This window comes from Oncorhynchus mykiss, chromosome 10, assembly GCF_057628025.1.
Source record: "Oncorhynchus mykiss isolate SJ-2025 chromosome 10, ASM5762802v1, whole genome shotgun sequence".
NCBI classification, from domain to species: Eukaryota; Metazoa; Chordata; class Actinopteri; order Salmoniformes; family Salmonidae; genus Oncorhynchus; species Oncorhynchus mykiss.
The window spans coordinates 32,137,311-32,152,680 of NC_143031.1; the positions used below are offsets into that span (position 1 = coordinate 32,137,311).

The following is a 15,370-nucleotide window of genomic DNA, read 5'->3' on the forward strand; positions in this document are numbered from 1 at the left end:
ACTATTACAATAATGTCTGACTAGGTCGCCAGAGGTCACGGCATCCACTTGATCATGGTAACGGCAAAGAGGTATAAGAGTGAGATGGAGCGTTTCCATGGCAATCACGCCGCACCCCACAGAAATGTGAGACACTGATGAAAACTGCTGTTTCTGTTCTGCCCCTAGCTATAGTGACAGCTAGGCGACGTTGTCATTGGTGTCACAGCCAGAGCAGAGGCATTGGGCGGCTAAATATTCCAATAACCTCAAATGCAGTGAGCTCCCAAAGTATTGGGACAGTGAATTGTTGTTGTTGCTGTTTTGGCTCTGTACTCTAGCACTTTGGATTACAATGACTATGAGGTTAAAGTGCAGACTGTCAGCTTGAATTTGATGGTATTTTTAGCCATATCGGGTGAACTGTTTAGAAATTACAGCTTTTTTTCTACATAGTCCCCCCGATTTTAGGCGACCAAAAGTAGTGGGAGAAATTCTACGATATATGAATTAAAGTAGTCAAAAGTTTAGTATTTGGTCCCATAGTGAATAACGATGAGTGAGAAAGTTACAGACGCATAAATATCATACTCCTAAAATGCTAACTTCCCCTGTTATTGTAATGGTGAGAGGTTAGCATGTTTTGGGGGTATGATATAAAATGCTAACCTCCCCTGTTATTGTAATGGTGAGAGGTTAGCATGTCTTGGGGGTATGATTTTTGTGAGTCTGTAACTTTCTCACTCATCATTATTCATGATTCATTCAGGACTATCCATAATCATGGTAGCATCCACATTAATGTAGAGGTCTTTAGGAACATATTCTATTCTTATTTACAATAAAAGTGTCTACAAAATTACATTACATGATTTACCATGAATTTCTATTGGGCACAAAATAATCTGAAACACGAGCAAAACAAACAGCAAATGCGTCCAACAAGTTTGTGAAGTCACAAGCTTGATGTAATCATTGCGTGCTAGAAATATGGAACTAAATACTCAACTTTTGACTACTTTAATACACATACGGTGCCTTCGGAAAGTATTCAGACCCCTTGACTTTTTCCACATTTTGTTACGTTACAGCCTTATTCGGAAATTGATTAAATATACTTTTTTCCTCAGCAATCTACACACAATACCCCATAAGGACAAAGTGAAAACAGTTTATTTTTGTAAATGTATTAAAAATAAAGAACCCAAGAATCATTTATTTACATAAGTATTCAGACCCTTTGCTATTAGAATCGAAATTTAGCTCAGGTGCATCCTGTTCCATTGATCATCCTTGAGAAGTTTCTACAACTTGATTAGTCCACCTGTGGGAACTTCAATTGATTGGACATGATTTGGAAAGGCACCCACCTGTTTTTATAAGGTCCCACAGTTGACAATGAATGTCAGAGCAAAAACCAAGCTATGAGGTCGAAGGAATTGTCCGTAGATTTCCTAGACATGATTGGGTCGAGGCACAGATCTGGGGAAGGGTACCAAAACATTTCTGTAGCATTGAAGGTCCCCAAGAACACAGTGGCCTCCATAATTCTTACTGTAAATGGAAGAAGAAAAAGTTTGGAATCACCAAGGCTCTTCCTAGAACTGGCTGCCCGGCCAAACTTATCAATCGAGGGAGAAGGGCCTCGATCAGGGAGGTGACCAAGAACCCAGATGGTCACTCTGACAGAGCTCTTACAGAACTCTAGAGTTATAATGTGGAGATCGGGGAATCTTCCAGCAGGACAACCATCTCTGCAGCAACTCTTTGGCCTGAATGCCAAGTGTCACATTTGGAGGAAACCTGACACCAACCCTACGGTGAAGCATGGGGGTGGCAGCATCATGCTATGGGGATGTTTTTCAGCGGCAGGGACTGGGAGACTAGTCATGATCGGGGTAAAGATGAACGTAGCAAAGTATAGAGAGATCCTTGATGAAAACCTGCTCCAGAATGCTCAGGACCTCAGACTGGGGTGAAGGTTCATTTTCCAACAGGACGATGTCCCTAAGCACATAGCAAAGACAACGCAGGAGTGGCGTCGAGACAAGTCTCAGAATGTCCTCGAGCGACCCAGCCAGAAACTGGACTTGAACCCAATCGAACATCTCTGGAGAGACCTGAAAAGCTGTGCTGCAACGCTCCACATTCAACCTGACAGAGCTTGAGAGGATCTGCAGAGAGGAATGGGAGAAACTCCCCAAGTACAGGTGTGCCAAGCTTGTAGCGTCCATACACAAGAAGACTCGAGGCTGTAATCGCTGCCAAAGGTGTTTCAACAACGTACTGAGTAAAGGGTCTGAATACTTAAATAAATGTGCAGAAATGTCTACCAACCTGTTTTTGCTTTGTTATTATGGGGTATTGTGTGTAGATAAGGGTTGATTGTTTTCTTAATACATTTTAGAATAAGGCTGTAACGTAACAAAATGTGGAAAAAGTTAATGAGTCTGATTACTTTGGAAATGCACTGTATATGTGAATTTGTCCCAATACTAAAATGGAGGGACTACATTATGTACAAAAAGTGTGTTCATTTCTAAATGGTTCACCCAATATCGATGAAAATACCCTCAAATGTAAGCTGACAGTCTGCACTTTAACCTCATAGTCATTGTACCAAAACAACAAATGTGTCACTGTCCCAATACTTTTGGAACTCACTGTATGTCAATTGGAACATGGGGATGTACTGTATTGGGAAATAAAGACGATGCTTCTGCTGTCTAATGCTTCTAAAAAAGACACTGAATGATGCATTTTAACTGTGTCTTCCCATGACCTCTATACCACACACAGACCAACTAAACACTAAACAAATAAGGGCAGTGGGACCCCAGTGAACCCTGATGCCCAGTGACAGGCTGTGACTGTGGGTGGCTGTGGACGTGGAGAGGAGGTGGGGGGATGGAGGGCGCCTGTCTGGGGTGGTTAGAGCGCTCAGGCCTCAGAGCCAAACACAGGGTCAGGCCCGGGCCACGCTGGTTACCGCCGGTTACGCTCTGCCACACAGCTGCTGTCGGAACGATGACAGAGGAAGCTGGCCCAGTGCTTTACAGGCCCTGACGGCCCCTGTGTCCCACTTTCACATTATGTTCTCCTCGGAAGAAATGCGTTGTGGGTTAACTGTGCCCGACTGTTTCCAACTGCTACTGTCTGCTGCCAGTCCAAAGGTGACACGCTATCACCACGGGGCTGATGGGAAATGTAGTCTCTCACCCCCCTATGCTTAGACGGGGATTATTGCTATGAATATCATCATATGTTTTTACTATTCAGAATATAAGCATATCCTAGGCATTTGGCATGCCTTTTGTTCCATGAATAGTTTAAAGGGAAATCTTTTCATGCTCATCATTAGGGAATCTTGAAAAATGTAGTGTAATGTCTTGTCATTGGTTTGTCCTCAAGCTACACAGTAATCTGTGTGTGCTGTAGGCTAAAAACTCCTCCAGTTTCTTATGTTAACTGCTGAGTTGTGCAGCCTCCAGCCTTTCAGGTTTTTTGGGAGTTCTTTATAAGAACTTTGTGACATCTGCTGATGTAAAAAGGGCTTTTGATTTGATTTGTTTAAATCCATTATATATAGACCTCTGAAGGTAACATAAAGGAGATATTCAAAGTGTAGTCACTGGAAACCAAAGGGATTTGACAGTGCAGCAGAAAATAGAGCGTTTATTATAAGCAGCCCGTGCTAGCTAGTGGATTATCTATAAAACGTTCATGGTACTCCCTCAGTAGCAAGCAGCCGTAAAACTTCTCGAATGAGGGACTTGTTCATTTACGTGTTAAAGCAAATTAAAAATGTATAAGCGCTTTTAGGTAAATGAGATCCTCTTTCATTGTTGGCCTGATGGGAGGAATACTGAGAGGACAGGTTAGCTATGCTGAAAGCCGAACGCAGAACAACAATAAAAGCCCTTAAATTGTTCCAGGTTTTATTACCGCTGAGTTCCGCAGCTGCTGTTGTGCGTAACTAAGGGAAACCAGGAGCTGATAGCAACGGAATCCCACAGGAGCTAGCATAGAAAGCCGGGCCAGCTTTCACATTTTTTTTGTGTGGCGGATGGAGGGGGGTGGGTTGTGTACAGCTCTGTCAAAAAGGCCTGTGTGGTTACACACATTAAGCAGGGCCCACTTTTGTGTTTGATTGCATTTAGTTGCTAGTGGAGCCCTTGGGAATAAGTCAATATGCTTGTAAAATTTGTCCGCAGCACTGGCAAAGCACTTTTCACTAAGTGGGTAGAGGAAATAATTGACTACACATGTTGACGATAATCCCGTAAAAACCTTCAAAGGCTGTTTTCAACCTCCATTCTAATGTGAAAGCGGCATCTTAAGGGAGATATTTCTTCCCTTGAAAATTCTCATGTAGGAAAATTGGTATTGTTCAGGTCATGTTTGGATAGATGAATAGCACTTCCTCAGCTCAGCCGCCCATACTAGCAATACTGAAATAAAAAGCATTCCGTTTAAGTTAGTCTTCTATTGATTCAGCCTTCTTTTATAAACTAGGCTATCTGTATTGTAAGTGGCAGCCATCTCCTTTTGTGAGGCAGTTCTCCATAACAGTTAGCTTGGGCATTTGTATGGCCATTGAGGTAACAGTGTCGTAGATGTTTAGTTGTTTAGTTCAGGGTGAGTGACATTACATCCAAATATGGAAGGTATCAGAGCTCCAACTTTCTGTGCATTCTAGAGATGTAATACCTGGAAATTGCTTAACACCACAGCTCTGTGTAGATCTGGGTTTGCACAGTGCGGTGAAGGACATTACAGTATGATGTGCTGTTCATTTTCCTGGTGAAGTTGGCTGTGGCCCCTTGCACTTTTCACACAATTGGAAACAAATTCATCCATTCCCTTTTGGCCCATGTAACATAAGAGATAACGTTACCAGATCTACTCTAGGTATGTGTCATCTACTCTAGGTATGTGTCATCTACTCTAGGTATGTGTCATCTACTCTAGGTATGTGTCATCTACTCTAGGTATGTGTCATCTACTCTAGGTATGTGTCATCTACTCTAGGTATGTGTCATCTACTCTAGGTATGATGTGTCATCTACTCTAGGTATGATGTGTCATCTACTCTAGTTATGATGTGTCATCTACTCTAGGTATGTGTCATCTACTCTAGGTATGATGTGTCATCTACTCTAGGTATGATGTGTCATCTACTCTAGGTATGTGTCATCTACTTTAGGTATGTGTCATCTACTCTAGGTATGTGTCATCTACTCTAGGTATGTGTCATCTACTCTAGGTATGATGTGTCATCTACTCTAGGTATGATGTGTCATCTACTCTAGTTATGATGTGTCATCTACTCTAGGTATGTGTCATCTACTCTAGGTATGATGTGTCATCTACTCTAGGTATGATGTGTCATCTACTCTAGGTATGATGTGTCATCTACTCTAGGTATGTGTCATCTACTCTAGGTATGTGTCATCTACTCTAGGTATGATGTGTCATCTACTCTAGGTATGATGTGTCATCTACTCTAGGTATGTGTCATCTACTCTAGGTATGATGTGTCATCTACTCTAGGTATGATGTGTCATCTACTCTAGGTATGTGTCATCTACTCTAGGTATGTGTCATCTACTCTAGGTATGATGTGTCATCTACTCTAGGTGGTATGTGTCATCTACTCTAGGTATGATGTGTAATCTACTCTAGGTATGATGTGTCATCTACTCTAGTTATGATGTGTCATCTACTCTAGGTATGTGTCATCTACTCTAGGTATGATGTGTCATCTACTCTAGGTATGATGTGTCATCTACTCTAGGTATGATGTGTCATCTACTCTAGGTATGTGTCATCTACTTTAGGTATGTGTCATCTACTCTAGGTATGTGTCATCTACTCTAGGTATGTGTCATCTACTCTAGGTATGATGTGTCATCTACTCTAGGTATGATGTGTCATCTACTCTAGTTATGATGTGTCATCTACTCTAGGTATGTGTCATCTACTCTAGGTATGATGTGTCATCTACTCTAGGTATGATGTGTCATCTACTCTAGGTATGATGTGTCATCTACTCTAGGTATGTGTCATCTACTCTAGGTATGTGTCATCTACTCTAGGTATGATGTGTCATCTACTCTAGGTATGATGTGTCATCTACTCTAGGTATGTGTCATCTACTCTAGGTATGATGTGTCATCTACTCTAGGTATGATGTGTCATCTACTCTAGGTATGTGTCATCTACTCTAGGTATGTGTCATCTACTCTAGGTATGATGTGTCATCTACTCTAGGTGGTATGTGTCATCTACTCTAGGTATGATGTGTAATCTACTCTAGGTATGATGTGTCATCTACTCTAGGTATGATGTGTCATCTACTCTAGGTATGATGTGTCATCGACTCTAGGTATGATGTGTCATCTACTCTAGGTATGATGTGTCATCTACTCTAGGTATGATGTGTCATCTACTCTAGGTATGATGTGTCATCTACTCTAGGTATGATGTGTCATCTACTCTAGGTATGATGTGTCATCAACTCTAGGTATGATGTGTCATCTACTCTAGGTATGATGTGTCATCTACTCTAGGTATGATGTGTCAGCTCCAAACTACAGAATAGACGTTTCTATTTAGTTTGAATTTGGGGGAATATATATAATTTTGTAACTATCACATTGGAGATATAGAGGCATGGATACAACTATGATAGTGTGTAGGTTTTATTTAGGTTGCGCTCTGCCAAACAATCACACTGACTGGAAACACTTGTTAATTCTATACTTCAATAAATTCAGGAGGGGAAGGACGGGGGGATGTTTCTCTCCTAACATGAAACAGATTGAGGGAAAACAAGACCTTATTGTGTTGGAATTGATAGCAGATGCACTTAAGATGCACTAAATGTTTCATTAGATGCTAATGTCTTGCTGTGTTTTTAATTGATGTAAAATTAGCCTCTGGAATATTAAAACCATCTGTTTGTTAGCCATGTTCCTGCAGGGTGAATCTTTACCCAGGCTGTGTGGATGAGAAGGTCATTAAACGAATGCATCTGTATGTGTAATGAATATTCAGGGAGAAAAAGGTGTAGATTCACACGCAGAGTGCGTCAGATGTTTATTAAGCCTTCACAGAAGGCAGGAATCGTGGTCACAGGCAGGCAATGGTCAAACGCAGGTAGGCAGTCAAAAACAAACAATACCTCACAACCATACAAACAGAAAGAACTGAACTACAGTGCCTTGCGAAAGTATTCGGCCCCCTTGAACTTTGCGACCTTTTGCCACATTTCAGGCTTCAAACATAAAGATATAAAACTGTATTTTTTTGTGAAGAATCAACAACAAGTGGGACACAATCATGAAGTGGAACGACATTTATTGGATATTTCAAACTTTTTTAACAAATCAAAAACTGAAAAATTATTTTTGAACCATTCCATTGTAGATTTTGCTTTATGTTTTGGATCATTGTCTTGTTGGAAGACAAATCTCCGTCCCAGTCTCAGGTCTTTTGCAGACTCCGTCAGGTTTTCTTCCAGAATGGTCCTGTATTTGGCTCCATCCATCTTCCCATCAATTTTAACCATCTTCCCTGTCCCTGCTGAAGAAAAGCAGGCCCAAACCAGGATGCTGCCACCACCATGTTTGACAGTGGGGATGGTGTGTTCAGCTGTGTTGCTTTTACGCCAAACATAACGTTTTGCATTGTTGCCAAAAACTTTAAACAACACTTTTTATGGATATCTTTAAGAAATGGCTTTCTTCTTGCCACTCTTCCATAAAGGCCAGATTTGTGCAATATACGACTGATTGTTGTCCTATGGACAGAGTCTCCCACCTCAGCTGTAGATCTCTGCAGTTCATCCAGAGTGATCATGGGCCTCTTGGCTGCATCTCTGATCAGTCTTCTCCTTGTATGAGCTGAAAGTTTAGAGGGACGGCCAGGTCTTGGTAGATTTGCAGTGGTCTGATACTCCTTCCATTTCAATATTATCGCTTGCACAGTGCTCCTTGGGATGTTTAAGGCTTGGGAAATCTTTTTGTATCCAAATCCGGCTTTAAACTTCTTCACAACAGTATCTCGGACCTGCCTGGTGTTTTCCTTGTTCTTCATGATGCTCTCTGCGCTTTTAACGGACCTCTGAGACTATCACAGTGCAGGTGCATTTATACGGAGACTTGATTACACACAGGTGGATTGTATTTATCATCATTAGTCATTTAGGTCAACATTGGATCATTCAGAGATCCTCACTGAACTTCTGGAGAGAGTTTGCTGCACTGAAAGTAAAGGGGCTGAATAATTTTGCACGCCCAATTTTTCAGTTTTTGATTTGTTAAAAAAGTTTGAAATATCCAATAAATGTCGTTCCACTTCATGATTGTGTCCCACTTGTTGTTGATTCTTCACAAAAAAATAAAGTTTTATATCTTTATGTTTGAAGCCTGAAATGTCGCAAAGTTCAAGGGGGCCGAATACTTTCGCAAGGCACTGTAAATAGGGAGCTGATGAGACCAGGTGAGAAACGAACACAGGTGAAATCAATGAACAAAAAGAAAGACACGGGTACGTTCCAGAACACAAAGAAACAGAGCTACATTCAAGAACACAAAGAAAATAACACAAGGTTGACTAAGAAAAGAAAAGCAGAACCTTACAGTATGTTTCAACCTGCCTCTTAATTACTGTGTTTATATTATTAATACATGAGCATGGAACAACAGAACGGGCATGTACAGATCACACATGCACGCTGCAAGTACATACACACACACGTGCACGAAGGAAAACACACACACACACACACAAAAGCACAAGCACACACGCAGTACCCCCACCCACCCTTTCTGACTGCACCTATCATCTCTGTACTAGATGTTCTGGAAAGCAGCCATGGTGTGTTCACTGCAAGAGAAGAAACTGTAAAAAGTCAATGAAGTGATAAAATGTGAAATGACTGGCCAGAGTAATGAGAAGACCTAGACCATGGTGATGAACCACTGGTTGCTGCTACTGGGATGAGTGTCCAACTGAATGGACTACTAGTCTCTACACACACACAGACTAGTTTATCACTCAGATATATCTGTACTGGGAGGTCATTCATTCTCAGCTCATCTTTTTGATGGGGCTGATTTATTGTGACCACCTTCCCTTCATTTAGCATGTCTATTAACCACCGTTAAAGGATGAGTCCATCACGCCACGGAGCGGGCATGATCTGCACTTCGGAAAGAAGATTCATTCTCAGAAGTAATTTAAGGAGGCTTTAAGAGAAATTAAAGGGAACAACAAGTCAAGGGAGACATTTTGCTATTCACTGTTTAATAGCTGGGGCCTGCCTGGCCATGTAATGCATCTGAAAGATGATTTAGGCTTATTGAATTGGCTTTATTGGGGGATTGTTCTTTACACGTTTTCTGAGGTCAATTTCATCAAGATTTTGATGTCACAGAGTATATTTTCTACTGATCGATGGAGACCAGTGAGTGTACAGTATTTATACAATCAGTTAGTTTCACTTTCGGACATCAGTCATTTTGATGATACTTGAACTGTTAGATTAATCAAAATCTATTTTACTCCAACATACTGTGACATAATTATTGTCCAATGTGTCAGACTTTATTCTAAGAGATAAGGTAATGCAGACAAGCCCTTAAAATAAACAAAGAAAGAAAATGTGTTTTTGTCACCTACCCCGGATAGGTGCAGTGAAATGTGTTGTTTTACAGGGTTGTGCCCCTGGAGAGAATTAGGGTTTAGTGCCTTGCTCAAGGGCACATCAGCATATTTTTGTCCCTATCAGCTCAGATATTCAAACCAGTGACCCTTTCGGTTTACTGGCCCAATGCTTTAACCGCTAGGCTACCTGCCACCCCTTAGAGCTATCCCATCATTTCATGTGCTATGGATTGGCTTGAATTATGAGGACCACACCATTTATTTTCATAATATGCCTAATCTATTGTTTTTTTTTTACCTAAAGTTACAAAGGAAATGTGATCTATTTAATAAACACAAGAAACCAGCTAAATTGATAAAAGAGTGTATAGCAGGAACAACGGCATCTAGTGGTCAAAACCTGGTACTTTCACACTACTTGTCAAACACAGAGAACTGTTATACTACTGTAGTTGTTGGGGTGGGATTGGCATTAGATGTGGAAAGTCCGTGGGTGGCTTCAGATTTTTTTGGCGGGATTCCATCGTGTCTTACTCATTGGAAGGAAGACGTTTGGTCCAGATCGGATATTGGGGACTATATTTATTGAATGTTATCTTAATCATATAATTTAAAATGGCCAATTTTGTGTTCAATCAATTAGCTTAATTTCTCAGCATTCACATTATATTTCAACAAAATAATGTTTCAGGAATGCTAATCGTATCTTTTACTAACTACGATATTTTACTAACTACTCAGTGCTGCCAGCAGGGACCCAGGTTGGTTAATGAATATTATATTATAGGTCAACATGTTTTGATGAACGACCTGCAGACTGGGGCATAAACAGTGCACAGTGCCATCACTCCCATCTTTCCATGTCCTTACTTCAGGGCTCTATTACTGTGCCAGTGTGTATGCCCAGGATATTACTTCTCCCTCTCTCTGAAAATATGCAAACTCCCATCAGAGGAATTGGCCTTTAACAAGAAAAAAAATGAGTGAAAATGTGGAGGGGAAGTGTGTTGAAGGTAATTAGTGCTATCACACATGCCGGAGCCCCTGTGTTTGAAGCTCTGTGTGTGTGTTTCTATGTCCTTGTGTTCCCTCCAGCACTGTTGCCTTGTGTGGCCTCGCTCTCTTATCTCCTCTCCCCCTTTAGGCCCATCTGGCTCTCTCTTATCACTCTCAGCACTCAGCCTGGCTCAGTCTTTCACCCACCACTGTATTCTCCCAAGGAAAGGATTCCTTTCACACTGCTAATGGCTACAGAGAAGGGAACATTCTCATTTGAATTATACATTTAATTCAAGGGCTCTTAAGACATTCCCCCTACCCTTTGCCAAATAAAATGTGATGGCCGGTGAGGATGTATAATGAATACTTCACTCAAAAGTGACCTGAATAGTTCAGTCAGTCAGTCAGTCAGTCAGTCAGTCAGTCAGTCAGTCAGTCAGTCAGTCAGTCAGTGAGAGAGAGAGAGAACAGCCCCTCTTAGAGAATACAATCCCTCTGCGTGCTGTCTGTCGTGTCATACTCTGCCTTTTCTATTATGTGGCATTACACCTGTTTACTGCTCTCCTCCACAAAGGCCCCATAAAGCAGTTTTTTTCTGTGCTTTGAAATGAAGCATGCAAGGTTTTGCAAAGGTTTGGCAATGCTGGCTGGTCTGGTCTGGTTTTGGTCTGGTCTTCTGGGTCTGGAAGGAAGGAGTATTGTGAGGAAGCTTCAGAGGACATGAATTGCGGACTTGGACCACAACGGCCCGTGGCCTCCCAGGAGTCCCACATTGTTATCTTCAGACTCCTGGAGGGCTCAGATGTTCTTGGATCGCACATCTTCCTCCTACTCTTTGCTCTCTTGCTTTTTATTTTCTGTGTCTTAGTGAGTCTGACAGTGTCTGGAAAGTGACACCTGCAGAGCTCCTGTAGTCTCTGTATGGGGCTGTCTGTTTGTTGGAAGGGAAGGGAATACGGCTTTTGAAGATTTTTGAAGACTTTTGTTTCTCTTCTCTGAAAGGTTGATAGGGATTTCACAGTGGGAGCTCATATGCTGGCTGTCTTGTCTGTCATTGGCAGGCTGGAGTGACTGCTGCTGGCTCAAGAGGCCTATAAACATGACAGATTTACACATACACCACAGCGCTTGCTGCCAACACGCACAGATTCATGAATTTTTTTTCTTCTGTCTGTTGGATAGGGATTCCCAGCTCAGTCTCCTCAGCCAATATCATCTATGTAAAGCTTAGAACCAAAGCCCTGTTGCAACATCTTCAGCATGTTAACGTGTGTCTGACTGTGTGTGTTTGTTGTCTTTCAGCTGAAGCCAGGCCAGAACAACTGCAAGGACAGCGACAGCGAGAGCGTGAGCGGAGGGTCCAAGCCTTTTGTCGGAAGCAGCTCCAGAGATAGGCTGAGTGACGTAAGTAAACAAACAAATAAGCACACAAACAAGACGTGACACTAACTGTATGCCTACACAGTACAATATAACTTAAACGCCTCATGAGCTTAGTTCAACTGTCGAACCCCATCAGAACTCAAAATATAAGCGTGTTTTACTCCAATGTTTGGAAACAAAGTGACTTGCTCCATCATTATCAGTCGGATTGACCCCAACCAACATTTCGAGCTTTATATATGGTTGAAAACAGGAGATTCTAAGCTTAACTAAGGATAACTTGTGTCTCAACTCTGAAATTTAGCGCAGTAGAGTTAGTTACAACAGAGATATCCCCGATCAGCTCTTTAGAGAAAATCTGCACTGAAGTTTGCTGTTTGTTTTCAGCGTGACACTGTTTGCATTTTGCAACACAAGTGCTACTGTAGAAGACATTATGTCTGTTATTTCGCATAACTTGTAGCTTGCTTGCTAGTCATTTAAAAGTTTGACAAGTTAACGTGTTTAAAAATTAGTTTGTGGGTAAGCTAGCAAGCTAAACCGCTAGTTATCTAGCGTGTCAGTTGATTGTTAGCTAGCCAATGGCTCATTTTGAAAGTTGGATCTTACAGTATCGTCTGAGGCTTTAAATACCACACTGATTTTGACATTCAAAATCATTTTGTTGGCTAAAAAACATGTTCAGGTGATTTCTTTTTGAATCCCAAAACAGACAATGTCAACATTTAGCCTCAAACATGTTTCTACTGCTGATTGCCGCTTTAAAGGCGATCTTTGGGTTGATTTGTGTCTTTGGTGAAGATTACATGAGGTTTGACAAGGTAAGTTTAAGTTACTCAAACTCAAGAAGATTCTGATTAAGATACATTGTGTGCTGCATATCACAGCCAACAGGTAAGTTCTGCTGATGCTGTGGACTGATAAAAACGTCATGTGATTTGCATTGGCCCTACACCAATAAGAAGATCTCCAGCCTGGTGTTGTCATTGGCTGTCCGCCAGGCTCCTTCTGGTGAACAGGGCTGTACAGTTACAGTTAGTGTTGTAACCATATACTGTACACACAGAGGTTTAGTACTAGAATAAGGACATCCTATTTACCCAGTGTCTTGTTCCTCAGTCTCAGTTCTTTAGAATCTAAATGTAAATGTATTTCATTTATTTATTCAACCTTTATTTAACCAGTCAATAGAGATCAAACTCTTATTTACAATGATGGCCTGGCACATAGGGTGAGAGATCCCTCTCTGTGCTGGCTTGGATATGTAAGGAGAGCAGACTGGTGCTAGGAAGGCTCTAAAGGCTCTGTAAAGGCCTGCTATACAATCTGGCAGACCCCAGCCATTTTACATCTACAGAGGCGCTGCTATCAGATATGGTCCATAATTAAAACTGTCAGTTGGAAGGTGAAGCCAGTTGTTGACAAAGACACGGAGAGAACGAGTGAAGCAAAACGAATTCTGATGTGTAGCTATAGGATGCTTGGCCAGGCATGAAATGAAATAAGTAATTTGATGTCGACATCATACATTTAAATGATACCTGCTGCTTCACCTCACCCTACTGTACTGTAGTAGCAAGGCAGAGAGAGAGAGAAAGAGTGAGCGAGTGAAATCGGAGAGAGAGAGAGCTAGTGTGTATAAAGACAAACAACAACAAAAAAATGAAACTGTGGATGGACACAGTTTTATCAATTTGAATAACTGAGAGCCACCGCTGTGCGTGGCATGGAAAATGAACAACAGCCTTTAATTTGCCATCCATTAGTCCACGCTGAGCAATATGGGCTTGGAGAAGAAGACTTACACAGTGCTGTCATTCAGGGCCTGAGGAGAAGACGGACATGTGATAACCTTTTGGTTTAAATTATAGGGCAACATAGTCCAATGTATTGAATAATAAAATAGAGAGTATGATTCGACGTGGAGCTATACATTATATGTGGACTTCAGGATTGGAATGTGAGAGAGTCACCCGTTTCGTGTCCTTTGTGGTCTTCCTTTAAACAAAGTGCAACTTATAAAAGCTTCATAAAGCATTCATAAAGGCTTCCTAAGCACTACATAAATGGGTCATGAATCATATAACCCATATGTCATGCTCTATAAAGGATTCATAAATGTGACAAAACCCCACTATGTCAAATGTTACATAAACTAGTGTTTTTTAAAGAGTGACATAAGTCCTGCTTAAAGGTGCACTATGCAGAAATTGCTCCACCATTTTCTGGTTGCTAAAATTCTAATAGTTTGCTTAATTTCAGTTTATCTGATATAACAAGCAAGTGTAGACTGTTTGTATTTGTATTTATTATGGATCCCCATTAGCTCCTGCACTCTTCCTGGGGTCCGGCAAACTAAACTTAAGCACGGGAACCATATAAATAGCGCACCTAAAACAGATCTACTGTTTCCTAGACTTGCTTTCAATGAGAATGACAGATCTATAACTCACATTTCTATGTGCATTTGGTCAGATCGCCCAAAAAGTTTTGCAGCTTTATTATAGGCTTTATAAATCATATTAAAATGACGCTTCACAAGCATCTATAACCTTGTCATGTCATATTCTACAAAATATCTAGGAGTGCCCAACCTCTTTCCATCTTGGGTGCATAGCCAATATTGTCCCTGACCCTAACCTTCCCCAAAATGCATTGCTGCAATTATTGTACACCCTAATTGCCCAGTGTTTGAGGATAAATGCCTCATATTACTTCCCTCTCTTTCAACTCACATACCTCTGAATGTGGTAACACATCTTGTATGTCCTGAAATTATCTTTACTTCTGTTTGAACATTTCTTTAACCCATCCATAAGTTATGTGTTGTGGTTGTTAAGATATTTTTGTCCTCCACATTATCTTTCACCAAGACAGCCTTTTAACCACAATGTGTGTCCTGTGAGAGTTGAATAAAGCCAGTCCTCCACAATATCTATCTACCTGTCTGGCATGGAGGGCCAGAGGGCCTGTCCTCTCTGTGTGTCTGAAGGGAGCTGCTGAAAGCTGGGCTGCGTGAGGACAGTGTTTTTGCCACTTTGAAAGAGTCACGCTATAAGAGGACCCATCTCAGGCCCCCACGGGCCTCTGAACAGTCCCGCCTGGCCACGCTGTAAAAACCCACTTCACACATCGCAGGAGGCGACAGCTGAGACCTCTGTAGCAGAACCACTGCCCCAGATGGAGGGTGAGGAGAGGGAGATGGGTTGAGAAAGGGGGAGGGGAGTACGGGTGAAGAGAGGGAGAGGGGGTGGAGTGAGAAAAAGTGGGTGAGAGAGAAGAGGGGTTGAGATCCTGTGAAAGCCATGTTGATAAACCTGAAATATGGTCTGATTTT

General features: G+C 41.5%; 1 protein-coding gene across 15 annotated transcripts in view; it reads left to right on the forward strand.

The window, feature by feature from the left end:
* LOC110533651 (activator of transcription and developmental regulator AUTS2) overlaps positions 1–15,370 on the forward strand; it is a 462,000-nt gene that overhangs the window by 174,385 nt on the left and 272,245 nt on the right. For all 15 annotated transcript variants that reach the window (XM_021618068.3, XM_021618071.3, XM_021618070.3 and 12 more), the window contains one exon: positions 11,953–12,054. In XM_021618068.3, coding sequence (XP_021473743.3) covers positions 11,953–12,054 — 102 coding nt within the window. The remainder of the gene's footprint in view (positions 1–11,952; positions 12,055–15,370) is intronic.